This window comes from Impatiens glandulifera, chromosome 5 (genome assembly GCF_907164915.1).
Source record: "Impatiens glandulifera chromosome 5, dImpGla2.1, whole genome shotgun sequence".
In the NCBI taxonomy this organism is placed as follows: Eukaryota; Viridiplantae; Streptophyta; class Magnoliopsida; order Ericales; family Balsaminaceae; genus Impatiens; species Impatiens glandulifera.
Window position 1 is genome coordinate 53,352,657 of NC_061866.1, and position 20,310 is coordinate 53,372,966.

At 32.0% G+C, this 20,310-nt stretch overlaps 6 protein-coding genes across 6 annotated transcripts; 3 read left to right on the forward strand and 3 right to left on the reverse strand.

The window, feature by feature from the left end:
• Positions 1–2,341: 2,341 nt before the first annotated feature.
• Positions 2,342–4,933, reverse strand: LOC124938588 (transcription termination factor MTERF8, chloroplastic-like). The gene is made up of 2 exons (XM_047479055.1): positions 3,502–4,933; positions 2,342–2,593 (listed from the first exon to the last, which is right to left on the reverse strand). The coding sequence occupies exons 1-2, from the start codon at positions 4,741–4,743 to the stop codon at positions 2,564–2,566; spliced, it is 1,272 nt and encodes a 423-aa protein (XP_047335011.1). The 5' UTR covers positions 4,744–4,933; the 3' UTR covers positions 2,342–2,563.
• Positions 4,934–5,509: 576 nt separating this feature from the next.
• On the reverse strand, positions 5,510–7,033 carry LOC124938289 (transcription termination factor MTERF6, chloroplastic/mitochondrial-like). The gene has a single exon (XM_047478709.1). The coding sequence runs from the start codon at positions 6,908–6,910 to the stop codon at positions 5,705–5,707; it is 1,206 nt and encodes a 401-aa protein (XP_047334665.1). The 5' UTR covers positions 6,911–7,033; the 3' UTR covers positions 5,510–5,704.
• Positions 7,034–7,154: 121 nt separating this feature from the next.
• LOC124940348 (TBC1 domain family member 2A-like) lies at positions 7,155–9,444 on the reverse strand. The gene is made up of 5 exons (XM_047480861.1): positions 8,389–9,444; positions 8,013–8,308; positions 7,831–7,924; positions 7,680–7,757; positions 7,155–7,601 (listed from the first exon to the last, which is right to left on the reverse strand). The coding sequence occupies exons 1-5, from the start codon at positions 8,872–8,874 to the stop codon at positions 7,365–7,367; spliced, it is 1,191 nt and encodes a 396-aa protein (XP_047336817.1). The 5' UTR covers positions 8,875–9,444; the 3' UTR covers positions 7,155–7,364.
• A 2,670-nt stretch (positions 9,445–12,114) lies between these two features.
• LOC124939718 lies at positions 12,115–12,522 on the forward strand. Its single transcript, XM_047480162.1, has one exon. The coding sequence runs from the start codon at positions 12,115–12,117 to the stop codon at positions 12,520–12,522; it is 408 nt and encodes a 135-aa protein (XP_047336118.1).
• A 3,084-nt stretch (positions 12,523–15,606) lies between these two features.
• Positions 15,607–17,086, forward strand: LOC124940062 (GDSL esterase/lipase At4g26790-like). Its single transcript, XM_047480541.1, has 3 exons — positions 15,607–16,105; positions 16,174–16,669; positions 16,748–17,086. Exons 1-3 carry the CDS (start codon positions 15,734–15,736, stop codon positions 16,939–16,941), a joined length of 1,062 nt encoding a protein of 353 aa, XP_047336497.1. The 5' UTR covers positions 15,607–15,733; the 3' UTR covers positions 16,942–17,086.
• Positions 17,087–18,085: 999 nt separating this feature from the next.
• LOC124938409 (GDSL esterase/lipase At2g04570-like) lies at positions 18,086–19,422 on the forward strand. The gene is made up of 3 exons (XM_047478843.1): positions 18,086–18,517; positions 18,595–19,087; positions 19,160–19,422. The coding sequence occupies exons 1-3, from the start codon at positions 18,128–18,130 to the stop codon at positions 19,354–19,356; spliced, it is 1,080 nt and encodes a 359-aa protein (XP_047334799.1). The 5' UTR covers positions 18,086–18,127; the 3' UTR covers positions 19,357–19,422.
• Positions 19,423–20,310: the final 888 nt, after the last annotated feature.

A 20,310-nucleotide genomic window follows, 5' to 3' on the forward strand; every position in this document is an offset into this window, starting at 1 on the left:
ATTTGGAATAACTACCCACTAACTAGTAACTACCCATTAAGGTCTCTTTGATGGAAAGAGAGGGATTATAAATATAGTGTTAAGGTCCCTAAGGCCATTATCTCATTTAAGAAAAACACCATCGATAAGAGATAAATCGGTTTTAGAAGATCGAAACTTTAAAGTATCAAGAAGAATGGCCGGAGATAAGTTTAAATTATTTTTCCGCATTAGATCTAAATAAAAGAGTTGTTAGATCATTAAGTATATAAATTCTACATGTCCATGATGCTTTCTTAATAGATTTAGCGATTTTAAGATCATCCAAACGAATCACGTCTCTAAGGAAATCATGAAAAGGAAGAATCCGTTTCTCAAGGCTCGTTGTCAGAATTTTCGCCATTGAACACAAGAAAGATGCGAGTTCAGTACCTGAAATGCCCAATGAATAAAAGAAATTCAACTTGGGTAAAAGGGATTTTGAGGGATTAAAAAGGGAAAGTAACTCAGGGCATGACTTGACAAGTTTAAAGATATGGGTATCAGTGAATCCATGGTTTCTAAGAAGTGCGATCACAGAATCAGGCTTCTCTGCATATTTGAAATGTAACCTACGAGATAGAGATAGAGCGTCTTTTGCAGGGAATCCACATGAAGACATGAGATAAGAGACTGCAAATGACTCCGTTGAGATTGCTGCTGCAAAAAGCCTAACCCTGATCTGGGTAAAGAAGAAATCAACTGGAGTTCCATGCCCATTGACGCGGCAAGCTGTTAGCCTTTTGCAAAGCATCCACATAGAACCAAACAGTAGGGTTCTAGAGCTGCTATAAAGAAATCCGAGGAGAAGAGAAAAGAAAAATGTAGTCTTTTAAGAAAACCCAGTTATAATAGGAAACGCCTAACAGGGAATTGAAAACTAACCTTATTTCTTATTTATTTTTATTTTTTAAATTTATTATTAAAGATATATCTAAATTATTATTTTATTAAAATATTTTAATTATTATTTTTATAAATTTGATTATTTATATTTTAATATATATATTTAAATTAATATTTTAAACTATTATTTATATAAATTTAATTATTTATATTTTAATATATATTTATTTTTAATTATTATTTTATATAATATTTTATTTTAAAAAATTTAATCTAATATTCTATAAATAAGAATTTTTTTAAATATAATGACAAAAAATATTTAAAATGAATAACAGTTCAAAATGTCATCAATAAAGTAGAAAATAATGAAATTAAGTATTTGAGAAATAATAATAAAATATAGTTAAAGATTTAATGAGTAAAATTGTTAATAATTTAAAGAAGAATAATTATAATTATTTTTATAAATTATTATATATAGTTATGATTAAAGTATTTTAAATATATTAATATTTATCAATTATTTATGAGAATAGTAAAGTAAAGATTTATTATATTATATTATATTATATATAAATAATAATTGAAATATAAATATATATATTAAAATTATAATTATAAAATTTATAAAAATAATAATTTAAAATATAAATAATAATGTAAACATATACATCAAAATATAAATAATTTAATTCATAAAAAAAAATTAAAAAATTAAATAAAAATAATAATTTAAATATATATATTTAATAATAAATTTAAATATAATAAAAATAAATAAATAACTAAATTAAATTAAAATAAAAAAAAAACTGAATTTGAATATTAAAGTAAATTAGTTTAGAAAATTAAACGGTAAAACAAAGTTAATTTAGAGACAGTATATGAAATTATTCCTTATGAATTGAAGTTAGAACTTCTTTTAAAAATTGAATTATTTGATCAAATAAAATAAAGTATTAATATTGTATTTAATTAAATAAGTGATTTATAATGAAGAAAGATAAGTATGCAAAATTGAGTTGTCAATACTTATTTGATACAAAATTCTTGATAAAAATAAATTGGGTAACATAATTTAATAATTTATACATAACCAAATTATCAAAACTTAAAAATAATAATAATAAAAAATCATCTAATTTAATCCTCTATCATATTAAATAAAATATAAATTTTAAATTTTATTTTAATTTAAAAATTAAAATATACATTTACTCAAATTGAACCCATCCACTACCTAACTTTTGTCTCTCATTGTAACAGATGCTTTTGTCGTTAGTGTTCTTTCCGATCTTTAAGCATTTCACCGTTCCAAAAAAAATTCCCTTTAACGCTAACGTACTCCAGCTTGGTAGTTTTCATCGCCTGTCCAAGATTGAGCCCTGAACTTTGACGGCCGACTTAAAAATCATTTCAGATAGCGCTTGAATCCTCTGTATTACCGCAGTTGTTGGCACAAAGTTAGTCAATGCTTATTCCCCGGATACCGTCATTGGTTCTTATCCGGAAAAAGAAGTTCACGACCTGTGGCCTTCTTCCTCCACGTGACATTGCTCCGTCAAGTTTTCGCCCATTGCGGAAAATTTCCCACTGCTACCTCCCTAGTTTGGACTGTGTCTTAGTCCCAGCGTGGTTGATCATCCTCTCGGACCAGTTACTGCTAAGCTATTACATCACAGATGCGAGCCCCTCCTCAGACGGATTCCTCATTTTGCTCCTCGGCCTACAGAATATTAACAGCCGTTTATAGTTGTTGTTCCCTTTCCAATGGTAGGTTCTTACGCGTTACTCATATGTCCGTCACTAGAAACATAACATCCCATCTGACTTGTATGTGTTTCCACAAATTTTTTAAATTACAAATCTTTTTTAAAATTTAATTGTTTCAAATTTATGGATGAGTCACCCCACAAATTGACTCAAATATATACATTTACTCAAATTGAATATACAATAAATAAATAAATAAATAAATATATATATATATATATATATATTAGGATAACAAAATACTAATTTATAATAACCTCTATAGGTTCAATTTCAATTTTTTATTTTAACAACCTTGTGGTGAATTTGATACTTAATCCCAAATGGGGACAAGTATCATATCAATTCGATCCCATACTTAAAAGACATAATATAGAAGTAGTCAAACTTTTACTAGAATGATTATGTACATGTAAAAGATATGCACAAAAGGCATCCAAGCAAATAATTCAGCAGGGAAAGAAGTCTAAGATGATTTATTTTCTTATTCTAATGTGTAAATTCTTACTATTTCTGCATAAGAAAAATTGTAATCGGTTCAATTTGAGAATACAAAGAAAAGACGGATTTGCACAAAAAAACGTTATAATTTAGATCAAAAATGAAAAAGTCAGATATTGTTCTGCCTTCGAAAAACTCTCAACAACAATTTCAAATGGACAAAAGCTAGAGAATCCCCTTTGACTTACAATTTGAACATGTAATTCTCATCTCTTAAGAAATGAAGAAAGACGAATCTCATCATGATAGACTCATAGACCAGTTAAATAAAGATCATAATCTAGCTAATGCAAACAAAAGAAAACAAAACCCCAGATAAAATGTGGGATGGTTAAGAAGGCTTTAAAACTAACTACTTACCACCACCGCCAGCCCCGGGTTGAAAAAACCATTGTTTCCTTCAGAAAGAATTTCCTCGTGATGATCGAATATATTCAACATTTCAGGAACATCCATTTTTCCATGAAATATATCCAATAATCCAGGTAAAGCCTTCTCATACTTGCTTATAAACCTGTTTATAAAAGTCTTATCAAGGCTGCATAATACAGAGGACAAGGGAACTTCTTTCTCCAAAATTCCCTCCAACATCAACATCTTTATAATTGAACACCTGGGTATGACCCTCTTCTCCAGACTGTATAGAAGAACCGAAGGCACGCAAGCGATATCAGCCGGCTTCGCCCCCATTTTATTTATCAGAAATTCCATCTTTCCGCATATGTTCTTCTCAGACAACCGCAAGCAAAAAGGATGTTTCTTGAAAGCCATTCGAAAATCGTTTTCAGTCCACCCATACTTCAAATACGTTCCAACTTTAAGTTCCCAAGTGCGCTTTCTCAGCTCAGAAACAATAGTCAATGCACTACAAAACGTCATTTTCTTGTGATCGAATCCCATTTCAATAACTTCATCCACTTTTTCCTTAAACTGTGTTGGCTTCTGGAGCAGGACACGTATGCTGTGAGTAGCTAATTGTACCAAGAATGATTTAGGAACATCAAGTTCTCTTAGAAGTTCAATATTGCTTGCAAGTCTTCTAATATCGCCTTTGTTGTCAGCCCATGATGCTCTCTTAATAGATACTGCAATTCTATGATTATCCAAGCCAATCACATCTCTCAGGAAACGGTGAAAGGGAAGAATGCGTTTATCAAGGCTCATTCTAAGAAGATTTGCCTTGGAAGACAATAAAGATGCGAGTTCAGTATCTGTGACCCCCAATGAATAAAAGAAATTGAATTTGGGTAAAAGGGTTTTTGAGGGATTACTAGAAAGTAAGTCCGGGCATGATTTCACAAGTTTGAAGATATAGGTATCAGTGAATCCATGGCTTCTAAGAAGTGCAATCACGGAATCAGGCCTTTCTGCTGATTCGAAATGTACCCTTCGAGATAGAGATTGAGCTTCTTTTGTGGCTAACCCAAATACAGACATCAGATATGACACTCTAAAGGACTGTTTACCATTGCTGCATTTCTTCGTTGAGAACGACTCTGCAAAAATCCTAACCCTAATCTGGGTAATGAAGAACCCAATTGGATAAACCCTTCCTGTTCCACGCATATTTAAGCGGGAAGATGCTAGCGTTTTGCAAAACATCGAAACAGAAACAGAAGCAGTATGTAATATGTATGATTGACGAGATCACAACGTTTTAGGAGGTAACAAACTAGGTTTTACTGACGACGTACCTTGGAAGCGTCTATGTTAGGATGTGTATTTTGCAGTCGCAGTATAGGAATGGCGAAGTGAGGAGATACAAGGAAGGACTTTTGGAGCACAAAAAACCTCAAAAAATTGGCGGCGGCCCAACCGGTCTAGTTTGGTTTAATTATTTATAGTCCCAACTTATACGGAAATGAGAACAATAAACATTTTAGGTTGGGATCTGGATAATTTGGTACTAAAGTTGTGATTGTTTCATTAATTTTTAAGATTATATATGATTTTATTTGTTAAAATGTGTCATTTTTTTTTTGTACCAAAAAGGATTTAGGAACATCAAGATCTCTTAGAAGTTCAACAACATGGCTTGCAATTCTTCTAATTGTCTCTTAATAGCTTTGTTGATCATTCAACTCAATCTCATCTTACGGTGAGAATCTGTTTATCGAGGCTCATTTTCAGGTCTTTCGACATAATTCACAAGTTGTAAGACAATTATATCGCCCATCAAATTTCATTATCTAGAGTGCCTTTCAGAAGATTTGATGAGGGGTTGGGATACATTTTGTGGCATAGTGTGATCAAATGAAGATTTGGATGATGTAACACCAAAACATGACCAATCTTCACATAGCATATTTTGGTCATTTATCGATAAGTATACATCAATTGAGAAGAGCATACGATTGAGTTGCAAAAATATATTTAATCAAACAAGTTGAGAGGTTTATTTGAAATGAAAAGAGTATCCATTAATTAATCTCTTGCTTCATTAGCTGGTGGTGCCATGGCAAATTCCTATAAGAGTTATAGACCAGCTAATAACAGCAACAACATCCATTACAATTCACTACAAGCCTTAAATTTAAAAATATATATATATATTATTAGAAATCTAACTTTTCTCGTGGCTGCTGATGAAGCTGGATATTTCGGGAAGACTCATGTTACCTTGAAGGAGATTCATTAATTGGGGAATATCTTCCACATACTGTGAAACAAACCTGCCTATAAAAATCTTGTTACTGCTGCACAATATAGATGAGATTGGAACTTGCTTCTCCAACAATCCCTTCAACTCCAACACCTTTACAATTGAAAGCCTCGGTATGATCCTTCTCTCCATACTGTAGAGAAGAACCGTAGGAGAACAGGCGATATCAGACGCCTTCACCCCCATTTCGTTAACCAGATAATTCATTTTGTTGCATATGATTTTCTCTGACAGGAACACGCAAAGAGGATTCTTCTTGAATGCCAATTGGAAGTCATCTTCACTCCATCCATACTTTACAAAGGTTTTAACTTTATGTTCGCGAGTTCGAACGCTAAGTCCAGAAATAACAGTCAAGGCATTGCAAAACGACTGTTTCTTTGGATCCATTCCCATTTGAATAACCCCATTAACTCTTTCCTCAAACTGAGTCGGCTTCTGGAGCAGGAGGCCTAAACGATAAATAATCAATTGTAGCAAGAATGATTCAGGGACTTTATGTTGTCTAAGAAGTGCAATATTGATAGCCAGTCTTCCCAGACGGTCTTTGTTGTCGGCCCATGTTGCTCTCCTAATAGCTTCTGCAATTTTAATATCATCCAAACCAATCACATATTTCAGGAAACTGTGCAACGGCATGATCCGTTTCTCAAGGCTCATTCGCAGAAGTTTCACACCGGACGACATGAAAGATGCAAGATCAGTTCTTGAAACGCCCAATGAGTAAAAGAAATTGAACTTGGGCAAAAGGATCTTGGATGGATTACAAGAGAGTATATCCGGGCATGACTTCACAAGTTTGATGATATGGGTATCATTGAATCCATGGCTTCTGAATAGTGAAATGACCGAATCCGGCTTCTCTGCTGATTCGAATTGTACCTTTTGAGATAGAGACAGAGCGTCTTTTGAAGACAACCCTAAAGAAGACATGAGATAAGACACTGTAAATGATTGTTTACCAACAATGTGACATTGCTCCGTTGAGGATGACGCTGCCAAAAACCTAACCCTAATCTGGGTAACGAAGAACCCAACTGGACTACCGAACCTTCCGGTTCCAAACATGTTTAGGCGACCAACTGATAGCTGTTTTTTGAAAAACATTTTAGGGTTTTGTTCCGACGACGTACCTTGTAAGCGTTTCTTCAGATTCTTATCAGCATATGGCAGCTTTAAGAGAGAAAGAAGAAGTTTCTTCAGGTCCTCTGCTCTGCTGAGACGGGCAACTCTCCGGAACTAATGCCTAATGGGGTTTGAATTGATTGCAAAATTAACCCGAACTATTTTCAATTTTTGAAATACCTCCTTTTTTTCTTTTTCTTTTTTTGAACGACACTTAAAATTGACAACAAATAACAGCTATATGATGATAACTTTTAGAACATAAAAGACATGAATCCTCCAACATCCAACGGTACAATTTACAGAAACCATTGTCAGCTTGTGTTCTATTTTTCGAGTGCTCAAGCAGGCAGACAACATCCTTAATTAGCTCTAACTATAATTAATTTTACAAGATTTTACATATTAATACACTTCAACGACGATCATCATATCATCATTTGTGTTCGGCTTTCATTGAATTCAATCTTCGAACTCTTTCGCCAAGCTCTGCCATCACTGCAGGCTCAAGTTTCTTCCTTTCCTTTGATATGGTGGTTGTGTTCATAGACCCAATATTATCAAATGCAACCGTTAGTAGTTCATCAGGATCAAAGAGTTGATGGGTTGTTTTCTGCACTATATTGATCACATCCCCAACCTGATGCACTCCAAGCAACTGTTCTTCCCTCATCTGCAAGTTACAACAACCAATTAATTATAATTCACAATTAATTATTCTTAAACGAGCAAGAGCAAACGCATCAATCACCTTGAAGATTGCCAATGCCACGTAAAACAAAACTGCAGCCCCCTCATAGAATAGCACATCCCAAACTCGAAGAGTTGTCTGAAAAATGCAATCAAAATCACACACCTTTCTTCTTTTTGCATTTTGGAAAGAGAAAGACAGATAATCGAACCTCGGAAGGCAAACTCTTGGAGAAAACACATAAGAACCATTCAGTGGTTACGAGGGAGACATCAATGTCCAGATATTCCAAATGAGCAGCTACCCTGTGATAAATAAAAAGAACGAAAAATAAGATAAGATAAAACAATTTTTTTTCATTATATATTAGATTTGATCTGTTTGAAGAAATACCTGGGACATTTCTTATATAGAAGATCTTTGAAGACTCGTTGTTCAACATGGCAGCCTGATAAGTTATTACTATAGCAATCACTGACTAAAACATTCTCAAGAAGAACAGATAGCATCCAGAAAGCATCTTCTTCCGTTTTCATCACTAGCAATAACAGAGCTGCAACATAATTCAGACCCTGACAATATCCCACTTCAGAGTCACGGAAAGAGTAAGCCACAAGAACACGTTTAAGAGATGCATGACCTTCGGCAGTGTCCAACCATGCATGTCCAGGAAACGTCCGAGGAAGATCCTGCACCATTCAAACCAACATTAGGAGAGAACAATGAAAAAAACACACACAGAACAAATGCATATAAATCTACTACTCACTTGATCTATCTGCCTGGTAGCAGGAGTTGTCTTACCCTCAACGGCTCTAATCAAATCTTTGTAATAACTTTCCGGCACAGTTGATTTCTTCTTATCCGCTCCAGAAAGTGAAAGCCAGAGCTTAGGACGTAAGACAGGCGGGATCCCTTTTCTAATAATCCTTTTAAGAGTGATTGCATTTCCTAATGCAGAGAATTTGAGAGATGATTTAAGGGTCGAAGAAATACGAGTTTGTAGGTACCAATTTGCGCCTTTGCTTGCTTCAAGGGACCACCATACTCTACCTTGTTGCCTTATCTTCTCTCTAACCTCATTCAATACATTTACATCATCAACATTCCCTTCCACTGGGAACCCATAAATATCTTGGAATTTAACAGTCAGATTCGCCCTCCTTGAATGGATACTTGGCCTTAATATGGGAATATGGGATTGATATTCTAAAGCTAAGTCTAATTTGCTCAGAGTCCCATACATATTGGACATTGATACAGAATTGGTCAAATTTGGAATACCATGAAGAAATGGTCAAATTTTATTATGAAGGCGGCCTGAAATTTGAAGATGATAGAAACTCACAGGTTTGGTTCCTTCAAGAAATGGCCAATTCCCAATTGAAATATGGGTTATCTTCTTCAACAGGACGATTATTCACGCAAAGTAAACAAAATATATATATCAAAGGGAAATTAAAGCAAACTCATAAGAGAAAGGAGAGATCTGATAGATTTTCCAACCCTTTAATTCAAGGTGCTTATTCTGAAGGTGGGTTTGATCTCAACAGCAGAAGCAGCAGCAGCATATCCTGATTCTAGAGGAAATAGAACCAGGGTTTTTCTTCTTCTTCTTCTTTTCTTTGAAAATTGAAGAAAAAACAGCTTATAGAAAGGATAGAAAAGAGTGGTAGAAAGATCACGTGAATATAGGTAATCGATGCTTGAATGAGAGGAATAATCGGATGGAATGAAGGGATAGGTCGGGAAAAAGAGATAAAGCTAGAGATATTCATTGGAGCCCCGATTCATTAAGAATATTCAATTGACATGAGAGCGAGTTATGGGTAGGTTTAGTTTAAGTCAGCATTAGAAAAAGATAACAGTTTGAAATTATCAAGATTGCACCTTTTGTTTTGGGGTCCAAGACAGCCAGCCACTTTAAAAATAATAATAATAAATTTGGTTCATTATTAGGCTTTATATTTATTTTAACTAAATATTAATATAATTATTTATATAAAAAATGAAAAGTATTTAGATATTTTCTTATAAAAATCAAATTAGTCTGACAGTTGCAGTTAAACTGTGAGACTAATTAACCAGAATACTCTGTAAATTTTTATTTATTTTAAATTAAATTTGAAATCTATATTTTTTTTATACATGACATTAAACACGGTTAATTTTTAGTTTTACTAATAAAATTTATACATGACATTAAACACGGTTAGTTTTTACTAATACTAGGTCATGTTTTGAAACTCACTCCGAGGTTTGAACAAAAAAATAATTATTTTATTTAAAAATTATTATTTTTATATTTTATTGAGATATTAATTTAGATAAAATAATGTTTTAAAATTTTTATAATTATATATATATATATATTAATGAATTTAATAATATTTATTCCGTTCAAATTCAATTTCACTCCAATTTTGAATATTTTCAAAATAGTCATTCATGTAAAAAATTATAAAATACATTAGACTCATTCGGTTAGGTTGAGATGCAATAATTTAATCTTTTTTATGCCTTGCTTTTGCGTTTGTTGAACATATATACATGAAACAAATGCCTAAGTATCATGCATATTATATGAAGAAATTATGGTCATTAATTAATTTGCCTTTAATTAGTATCAATTGTTTCATGTTCATGTTTCAAAGTGGAATTATATATGTGAAGAACACTATGACATGTCATTACACTTACCATATATAATTAAACAAAAGTGTAATTAAATTGAAATTAGTGTGTCTAAATAAAGTCAAAGTTGATCATGTAAAAGTAAAAAAAAGTGTAATTTGCAAGAAAATCGCAAAAAGATTACATTTTTAATCATTAATTTTCAATGTGATCAATGTAGAAGAAGAAGAACTCCCAAGAAAAAGAGAGAGAAAACAAGATTCATGTTGTTGTATAATAATACTAGGAATATTAATTAAAATCCCAAGTTCAATGTATCTGTTTTTGTTTTTGACAGTAAATTAACATTAGAGGATGATAAATTAATTAGCTAGAAAATGAAAATAAATGATAAGAAATGCCTGGCTCTCCCATGTACGCCGCCGTCGTTGAGTTGTTGCCGGAAAACATGATCAAGATTCATGATTGATCACTACCCACTTGCTGTTTTTGAATCCGACATCGATCCCGATCATCTGATATTCAATGTTTCATGAAATTAATAATTACTCGATCCAACATCTTTCTGAATCTTCTTCTTCGATCCCCTTTTTTTTTCTCTTTTTCTTTCTTTTCATGGCCACGGGAAGAAGGAACTATTGAGAGAAAAGCTAGCTAGGATGCGTGTATATATAAGTAAGTACACATGTTTGAGTTTGACAGAATTATTTGTTTAATTTTTTAAAACTAAAAACAGGCCTTTTTGTTTCACACGTTGGGGCTCTTTCTATGTCTTCTTCTTCTAAGTTCTAATCAGTACCGTCCGTTACATTTAAATAAAACATACAATTGCCTGTGTTTTGATTCTACCACTGTCTCTAATTGTTTGACCCATATCCTTGTTATTGTCAATTTAATTAATTAATGTTTGACCGTTATTTCTAATATACATTCATTTGAAGACATGATTTCATATGGATTTGAAACAAACACCATCCCATTATAATGTTCCCTCTAAAAATATGGAGGATGTTCCCCGTCACTTGGTCATTAAATTAATTCATTCCTCCAATTCCAATATAAGGTTTCTTGTTCATTCTAATTAACATTTGTTTTATGGTGTTTTTAATTATGAGGTGAGATTTTTTTTGTTTATTGATTGATGTTAGGTGATCGATTTGAAGATTAACTTGTCCACCACTAATTTTTCATGGACTTTTTAGCATAAATAAATAAATAATCATAATGGACATTTTTGTTCAAGAAATTAGACAAAATTGTCAAAGATAGTAATGAAAAACAATTAATGATGATAAGTCAAATCAGAATGAAATGACCATGCATCCACGTTCTTCAATTTGCATCAATGTGTAAGATTCAAGGCCATTGTTAAAAAAAGACACAAATGATTATTTCCTTACTTATTTCAACATTTTCTGGCCTTGTTTGACATTAGCTAGACTAGTAGAGGGATTTAATTATTATATATTAATGATTGAGCCATATCGGTGTATTAATTTGTTGTTTAATTTGGACCTTAATTATTTTTTGGAACAAATTAACCCGCTTCAACAGGATTGAAACTAAATTTTTTAATCTATTAAATAAAACTATTATTAAATGAGTTTCTATTTGCTTATATAGTAAAATATCAAATAAGCAAAAGAAATATTAAGATGGTTCATTGGTTTGGGTATATAATATACCCTTTAGTTCACGCGTTACAACCACGCCTACCATCCATTAATTAATTAATTACTTTAGAGAGATTCTTAAGGACGGTTTTTTATGCTTATTGCTTATAATATATAAATAACATGAACTGCAAACCTAAGCTTACATATAAGTTCAAGGCTCAAACATTGTAATTAATTAATATAAGATGAGTGTGGAATTGGTGGATAGCGGCACCATAATTGGGTTCATTGAGGACCAGGAGGCCTTTGACAACTGGACCAACGACCGGTTTGGTCGCATGGACACGAACCATGACGGCATGGTTTCATACTCGGAGTTGATGAACGAGTTGCAGACTCTAAGGGTGTTGGAGATAACCGATTTTGGGCTGGATGAAGTACTAATTATTAGCCCAACTCATGTGTACGAATCCATATTGTTGCAATTCGATCATGATTGTAATGGAAGTGTTGATTTGGAGGAGTTTAAGGAAGAGATGAAAGGAATGATGCTTGCTATTGCTCATAACATTGGATCGCTTCCTGTTCAGATGGTCCTAGAACACGACAGCTTTCTTAACAAAGCTGTACAACGTCAACAATCCCTCAATTAGTTAATGTTGAAAGTTCATTTAATTGAATTCAATCCAATCTTGAAGGATGTGATTTTTCTCTCTTTTGTTGTTGTTGTGTGTTCATATTTTGAAGTTAATTTGAAAATAGCTCAAATTCTTTGAAGCATATGATATAGACAAATAATTTCGAACAAAAATAAAATAAAATTATTTAAATTTGTACAAGGACATAGAAATGGACTATAAGTTGTCATGCATCTGATCTATACAAGGTTGATCTACAACCCTTTTATTTTATCTTAAATATTAATATGTTTTTATATGCAATTTTGAGTAGAAATCGATAAAAACTATATAAAAAAGGGTATATATATATATTAAGAAGAAAGATTGGACTTTTCAAAATCAATTCCTAGAGATCTAACAAAGGCTCTCCTTGCCTCTTGAGCTTGCTCTACGTTATAATTTGTACATTGTTCGGGATTCTCTTTGCATGAAAATGGTTTCTCCTTCTCCATTTCAATAATTGTAGTCGTAATTAATCCCACCCTCCCCATTGAAATACCAACAAAAGCCATTAAAACCATGGCCAACAAGAGACGGGAGATGATCGGGTTTCTTGACATTGTTACCGACTTACAATCCTTCGAGCTCGAATATTATTGATCGTGGTAATTAATTTGTCATATGCACATATGGTAATTTTTTATTTGACTGTTTTATATTTGTGATAGTTGATGGAGAGAATTTTGTGGTGGATGTTGGTGAATATTGAATGGTGAATTCATTTCATCAAGTAATTTTTATTTTTACATTATGAGGATGGGATTGAAATAAGGACTAGCTTGTTATTCCATTATCTAAGACCATGCTAACCCTTTGTTAGTTAGTTGGAACTTGAAAACATGACTCTACATGTGCAATAAGAACAAGAGTTTATTTCATTTTGATTTTTTTTTTTATCTAAGTTTTTGTAAAATATTTGTTTGACTTATTATCATTAATTATTTTTCATTACTATCATTGAAATTGTTAGTTATTTGTTTGAAATTGTTCATGGTACATTTATTTTTATTTGGAATAGTTAGACTCTTTCAAGCCGTACAAAATAAAGAACATAACTCAAAGTATAAACAATTTATTATTATGTGGTCGAAATTTGAATTATTTTGATAACTAATTTAAAATCATTGATGTCATAAAAATCTAACTACATGTGTTTATCAGATTTAGAATAGAACTTATTTTGACTAAATAAACTCGTTTCATCGGCAAATCAAATTAAATTCATTTTTATTAAATTTATTTTCACTAAGGGGATAACTATTATGTTGGTGTAAGTCCTATTTAGTCATCAATTCAAACATATTATTACAAATTTTGTATTATGATTTTATATTTTATATGTTTATCAAACTTTTTTTCCAAACAACATCAATATTATTTTATTGCTTATATATGATTTTGTGAGTTTAACACAAACACACAAATATGTAGGAGACATATGAAATGAGTAACAACTTCATTATCGTTTTAGTCTATTGTTGTCTGAAAATAGAACATAGCAGATATGTTGTCGTTTAAAAAATCATCTGACAAAGGTGAAAGATTTACCTATAGTCAATGCCGGTCCCGAGGATTGGGCTACACAGCCCCAGATAGAAACGCAAAGAAAAAAAATTGTTGTCCTAATTTTATTTTTTAAAAGTTGTTAAAAAAATTACATTTGGGTAATATTTGAACCTATAAACAAATAAAAAATTATCTTATTTTACATCTTAAACCATTCTACTATATATTTTTATGTTAAAACAATTAATAAATTTAATTAAATATTTTAATAGTTTTATAAATGAGTTTCTATAACCAAGCGGAATAAAACTTAGAAATATATATATATATATATATATATATATATATATATATATATATATATATATATATATATATATATATATATATATAAATAAAGAACATTTAAACCAAACAAAATGTATAAGAAATAATTTTAATTTTTTTTTTAAAAATATCCATTTAATAAAAACCGTTTAAGCACAATAATAAAATAAAAAATTTATGTACAAATTTATTACATTATAAAAATTAACTGACTTGAAAATCTTCAAAAAGGGTAATAAGATCTCCACACGAATCTACGGATTTTTCGGATCTAATTTTAGTCATCGTCATGATAATGACATTGTGAATAATCTTTAACGACCTACTTTCGTTGTTAAAAGTTCTCCGAATTCTTTTCAACCAGATAATCCACTAGAAAATTATAGAGATAAAGATCTATCTTCTTAGTCTCGCATTTTTAGTCGCCACAATCCATGCCTCACAATAGCCACTAACAGTTTTCGGCATAACCCATTATATTCCAGTTAAATTTCACAAAAGACTCCGTATAATTGCAATAACGTGACAATCTAAAAGTAGATGAGAAGTTGTTTCAACCTCTTTATAACACATACGACAACGACTCACAATAATCATGCATTTTTTCATACATCTATCGTCAGCGAAATTTTCGCCGTGAATAACACTCCAACCAAAAAAAGAGATCTTAATAGGCATCTTAGACTCCCATAAATTTTTCTAACAAAGATCAATCGGACTAATTAACAAACAATTTAAAGCTAGACTATGTAAATAGAGAGATTTCAAATTGAATTAAATATACAGATAGCATTATATATATTACTCCAAATAAAAAAAATGTGAGAAAATATTAAAATGATAGATAAAATGAGTAATGAAATAAATAAATAAATAAATATTAAATTTTGAATAAAATTCCAAATCAAACCAGCTAAATCTAAGGCTACCCAACTGCATTAATAGTAAATATTTAATATTTATCTTTGACTTTAGAGAAAAACATCATTTAAGTCATCATCATCTCATTGGCATCGGATTACATGAATTCATATAAAATTACCTAAATTTTACTTTTTTACTTCTATATATATATCAATTTAATTTAAAAAAAAAATACAAGATTAAATTTGAGAAAAGAAGTGGTGAATTAAGTAGAAGGGCGGTGAGGTGTTGGTGGATGAATCATCAAGCCAGTCTCTGCATTTATACATCAGAGGTTTAAACGACATCGTTTAATTCATCTCCTTCTTCAAGCTCTGCTCTGTTCTGCTCTGCTCTGCTCTGCCCAATGTCAATTTAATGCTTTCCCAACAAACCCAAGATCTCTCTTTATAGATCAATCAGGAAGCTCCATTATTCATACCCAACAATGGCTGCTTCTCACGTTTCAATTTCATTCCTCATTCTAACGCTTACCCTGATCTCAATCACCGCCGTTTCAGCCAAAATCTCCGCCGTCATTGTTTTCGGCGACTCCTCCGTTGATTCCGGCAACAACAATGTCATATCAACTCTCCTTAAAAGCAATTTCAAGCCCTACGGTCGAGACTTCTTCGGAGGAAAACCCACCGGTCGTTTCTCAAACGGGAGAATCCCACCGGATTTTATATCGGAAGCCTATGGTCTCCGACCGTTTGTCCCGGCGTATCTCGACTCCACGTATAACATCTCCGATTTCGCCACCGGCGTTTGCTTTGCTTCCGCCGGAACAGGCTATGATAACGCAACTTCTGACGTCCTGGTAATTAATTAATTAATTAATTACATTTATTGTCTATAAATTGTTTTACATTTCAAATAATATTGCAGTCTGTGATACCTCTTTGGAAAGAGATTGAATACTATAAAGAATACCAGCAAAAGCTTCGTGTACATTTGGGTGATCGGAAAGCCAACCAGATAATCTCCGACGCCCTTTACCTTATAAGTATAGGCACGAATGATTTCCTTGAGAACTATTACCTTCTTCCAAAACGCCGTTCTGAGTACGATGAAGATCAGTACCAGGATTTCTTGGTTGGGATCGCTCACGAGTTTGTGAAAACGCTCTACAAACTCGGTGCCCGGAAAATCTCCGTCGGAGGTCTCCCTCCGATGGGTTGTCTGCCGCTGGAGAGAACGACCGCCGTCCTTAGAGGCGAAGGTGACGGCTGCATAGAAAGTTATAATAAGGTGGCAATGAGTTTCAATTCGAAATTGGGTGGTTTGGTTTCCAATTTGAAAAAGGAACTTTCTGGTGTTCAAATGGTCTTCTCCAATCCATATTTCATCGTGATGCAGATGGTCAAGAAACCTTCAATCTATGGTATTAACTTAATAAATTTCTTAATCTTAAACTTAATCTTTGTTCATTACTGACATGAATTTGATGAATAAAAAACAGGATTTGAGACGGTTTCAGTGGCTTGCTGTTCAACGGGACTGTTTGAGATGAGTTATCTTTGCGATGAACTCAACCCATTTACTTGTTCAGATGCTAACAAGTTTATCTTCTGGGATTCCTTCCATCCAACGGATAAGACCAATCGTATCATTACTGATCATTTACTTAAACGTGTCTTAAACAAAATTTCTTAAAATTTATCATATATCTAGACTCAATTTTCATTTTAATTAATAGATAATTACCCATCTTTGTGTCTCCATGGACCATATCATATGTTATATGATCAATCATCAAGCTTTTCAATAGTAGTACTACTAATTTGATGTTTTACTTTTATCACTAGAATGTTGTCTGTTTTATTTTATCATGCACATATATAAATACAAGTAAACCACAATTGAAACAAGAATATCATATATAAAAAATTGAATTGATCATTATAATCACAAATTGGGCTCTGTTAGAATTTATTTATTTATTTAAAATTGATTAGAGAACAATAAATGAAATATGGGTGACTTGCCTTTGTTATGTATTAATGTCATTTACATAACATGGGTGGCTTGTCTTTTTTCTGCATTATCCAGCAAGAAATGGATGGAATTCCTGCAAGACTCACCAGTCAACAACAACAGTACTATTACTGGTATTCTTGTTGATTCTTTCTATACCAAATTGAGAAACAAAGAAAATAAAAAAGTTTTAAAATACATTTATATTTATATTTGATTATCAAGAATTATGACAATCTTGAGATTAATATTCTATTGAGCCACAACCAACACATTAAATTCATAAATACTAGTAAAATGTTGACACGTCCAAAAATATTGACAATATGCATGTGAACACCCTTCAATTTTTCTTTGCATTAACTCTTTCAGTTATGTTATAAGTCCAATTCATCTGCTTTTTGTAGCAAATAAATAATCTACCTGTTTTTCATTAATAAGTACACTATTCAAAACTTGTTTGATTTTGGGTTATTTGAGATTTTTGTAATTATATAAAAAAAAAACTCAATTTTGGAACTAATTAATTAATACATGCAACCAACATAATTTGAAACTAATTTAAAAAACTCTAATTAGTGACACAATTTTCAATTACATTTAGAAAAAGTGACATTTAATTGCGTAAAAAGTTGGAGTATTAAATAATCCAGTCCTTCCACCACCTATATATATACAAGTACTTCCCCACTGTCCCAACCAATTAAAAGCTAATATTATTAAATGTTTGGTTTTTATTTTACTCAAAAGATGACTATACATATTATAACGCGGTTAATTAAAGTTTGTTCTATATATATATTGTGTAGTACTGATCGATCATTCAATATATCTTCTCTTTCTAGTGAAAACATTTTAGAGAGAAATGGGTGACGTAACAAAGAGCTGGTTAACGTTAATGTTGGTTTTATTTCTTGTCTGTACTATTGTCGTCGTCGGCGCCATTAATAATATTAATAATGTTCCTGCTGTGATCGTGTTTGGAGATTCATCAGTTGATGCAGGAAACAACAATTACATTCGTACAATTGCTAGGAGTAATTTCAAGCCATACGGTCGTGACTTCGCCGGAGGCATCCCTACCGGCCGTTTCTCCAATGGCCGGATTCCTACCGACTTTATATCGGAGGCTTTTGGCTTGAAGCCCATCGTCCCTGCCTACTTAGATCCAATGTATACCATATCGGATTTCGCCGTCGGAGTCACCTTCGCCTCTGCCGGTAGCGGTTATGATAATGCAACCTCCGATGTCTTTGTAAGTTAATTTGTTAATAATTATTTAGATAATAAGAAAAGAAAAACATCTCATGATGCATGTCTTGTTTATCACAGTCAGTTATCCCACTTTGGAAGCAACTAGAATATTACAAAGAATACCAAAGCATGCTGTTTACAAACCTAGGCGAAAGGATAGCGAAAGAGACAATTAGCGACGCTGTATACCTAACCAGCATGGGAACAAACGACTTTCTTGAGAATTACTACATGAGACTTTCCCGACGGCGTGCCCAGTTTAACCTTGATCAGTACAAGGATTTCTTATTGGAGATTGCTGAAGATTTCGTGAAGAAAATCTATGAACTGGGTGCAAGGAAAATATCGTTGGGAGGGTTGCCGCCGATGGGTTGTTTACCGTTGGAAAGAACGGCGAATTTCATGAGTGGGTCGAAATGTAGAGAGAGTTATAATGAGGTGGCACGTGATTTCAATGATAAACTTGGTTTATTGGTGGAGAATCTTAATAAACAACTTGATGGGATTAAGGTTGTTCTTTCGAATCCTTATCCAATTCTTATGGAACTTATCGACCGACCTTCCTCATACGGTAAGCTTAATTAATTAATTAATTAAATTAATTAATTAATTAATGATTATGATTATATGTATAAATATGTAGGATTCAATGTAGCGGGAACTGGATGCTGTGCAACGGGAATGTTCGAGATGGGATATATGTGCGATGAATATAATCCATTTACTTGTAAAGAGGCGGACAAGTATGTGTTTTGGGATTCTTTCCATCCGACCGACAAAGCAAATCGTATTATTGCTCAACGCATGCTTAACACCTCTCTTTCTCATTTCCTAATTTAATTTTATAATCTATTAATTCCCGCCCGGCTCCCTACTTAATAATAACAAACAATGTTGCTGCTGATGGATGCATATATATATATATATATTGGACCGGAGTTGTAATTACATATATATACATATATATTTTCTAGCTAATTTTCATCTTTTATATATATGTCACTATTTTAATTATTTCTACAAGTGTCATGACAACAACCACTTAGAACTGATTAATTCGATGCTACGTCTTCACTTTAGAACGGATAATTCGATATTACCCATACATGTAAGGGGGTGCTTGGTTCAAATAAAGGAATGGGAATAGGAATGGGATTGATAGATGTGTGGAATGGGAATGGGTATGATTGATAGAAGAGTAGTGTTTGGTTAGGAGTTTCAATCATTCTCATTACCATTGATAACGTTTGGATTTATAAGAGAAAAATTATAAATATACCTTTGTTATTAAAATTATGATTAATTTTATTTTATTAAATTAAAAATATAAAATATTTTTATTTTTATAACATAATTTTTTAAAAATATATAAAATATTTAAGTGACATAATTTAATAAAGAGAAATGATTAGGTGAGGGAATTTGGTAAGGGAATTTGGTGAGGGAATGACGTGGCATAATCTTATTCGCTGAGAAAATCAAATAATTTCTCTCTTTTCTCTCTTTCCTCTCTTTCCTTCGACTTTTACATTTTCCAACCAATGAAGGTGATGCCACGTTATTCCCTCACCAAATTCCCTCACTAAATTCCCTCTCTCTATCACTCCTCTTTAATAAAATATAAATATTTAATATTTTTTCATATTAATTATATTTTTTCAAAATAAAAATACCCTCACCAAATTCCCTCACTAAATTCCCTCTCTCTATCACTCCTCTTTAATAAAATATAAATATTTAATATTTTTTCATATTAATTATATTTTTTCAAAATAAAAATACTTATAACAATAA

What these genes read in the sequence shown, in the direction of transcription:
- LOC124938588 (XM_047479055.1), bottom strand. Translation starts at nt 4,743, where the DNA reads ATGTTTTGCAAAACGCTAGCATCTTCCCGCTTAAATATGCGTGGAACA. An exon ending in ACCCGGGGCTGGCGGTGGTG is followed by an intron (nt 2,594 to 3,501) that starts GTAAGTAGTTAG and finishes AATATTCTGTAG; the next exon opens with GCCGAGGAGCAAAATGAGGA.
- LOC124938289 (XM_047478709.1), bottom strand. Translation starts at nt 6,910, where the DNA reads ATGTTTTTCAAAAAACAGCTATCAGTTGGTCGCCTAAACATGTTTGGA.
- LOC124940348 (XM_047480861.1), bottom strand. Translation starts at nt 8,874, where the DNA reads ATGTCCAATATGTATGGGACTCTGAGCAAATTAGACTTAGCTTTAGAA. An exon ending in CTACCAGGCAGATAGATCAA is followed by an intron (nt 8,309 to 8,388) that starts GTGAGTAGTAGA and finishes TGAATGGTGCAG; the next exon opens with GATCTTCCTCGGACGTTTCC. An exon ending in CCAAGAGTTTGCCTTCCGAG is followed by an intron (nt 7,758 to 7,830) that starts GTTCGATTATCT and finishes TGCATTTTTCAG; the next exon opens with ACAACTCTTCGAGTTTGGGA.
- LOC124939718 (XM_047480162.1), top strand. Translation starts at nt 12,115, where the DNA reads ATGAGTGTGGAATTGGTGGATAGCGGCACCATAATTGGGTTCATTGAG.
- LOC124940062 (XM_047480541.1), top strand. Translation starts at nt 15,734, where the DNA reads ATGGCTGCTTCTCACGTTTCAATTTCATTCCTCATTCTAACGCTTACC. An exon ending in ACGCAACTTCTGACGTCCTG is followed by an intron (nt 16,106 to 16,173) that starts GTAATTAATTAA and finishes ATAATATTGCAG; the next exon opens with TCTGTGATACCTCTTTGGAA. An exon ending in CAAGAAACCTTCAATCTATG is followed by an intron (nt 16,670 to 16,747) that starts GTATTAACTTAA and finishes AATAAAAAACAG; the next exon opens with GATTTGAGACGGTTTCAGTG.
- LOC124938409 (XM_047478843.1), top strand. Translation starts at nt 18,128, where the DNA reads ATGGGTGACGTAACAAAGAGCTGGTTAACGTTAATGTTGGTTTTATTT. An exon ending in ATGCAACCTCCGATGTCTTT is followed by an intron (nt 18,518 to 18,594) that starts GTAAGTTAATTT and finishes TGTTTATCACAG; the next exon opens with TCAGTTATCCCACTTTGGAA. An exon ending in CGACCGACCTTCCTCATACG is followed by an intron (nt 19,088 to 19,159) that starts GTAAGCTTAATT and finishes ATAAATATGTAG; the next exon opens with GATTCAATGTAGCGGGAACT.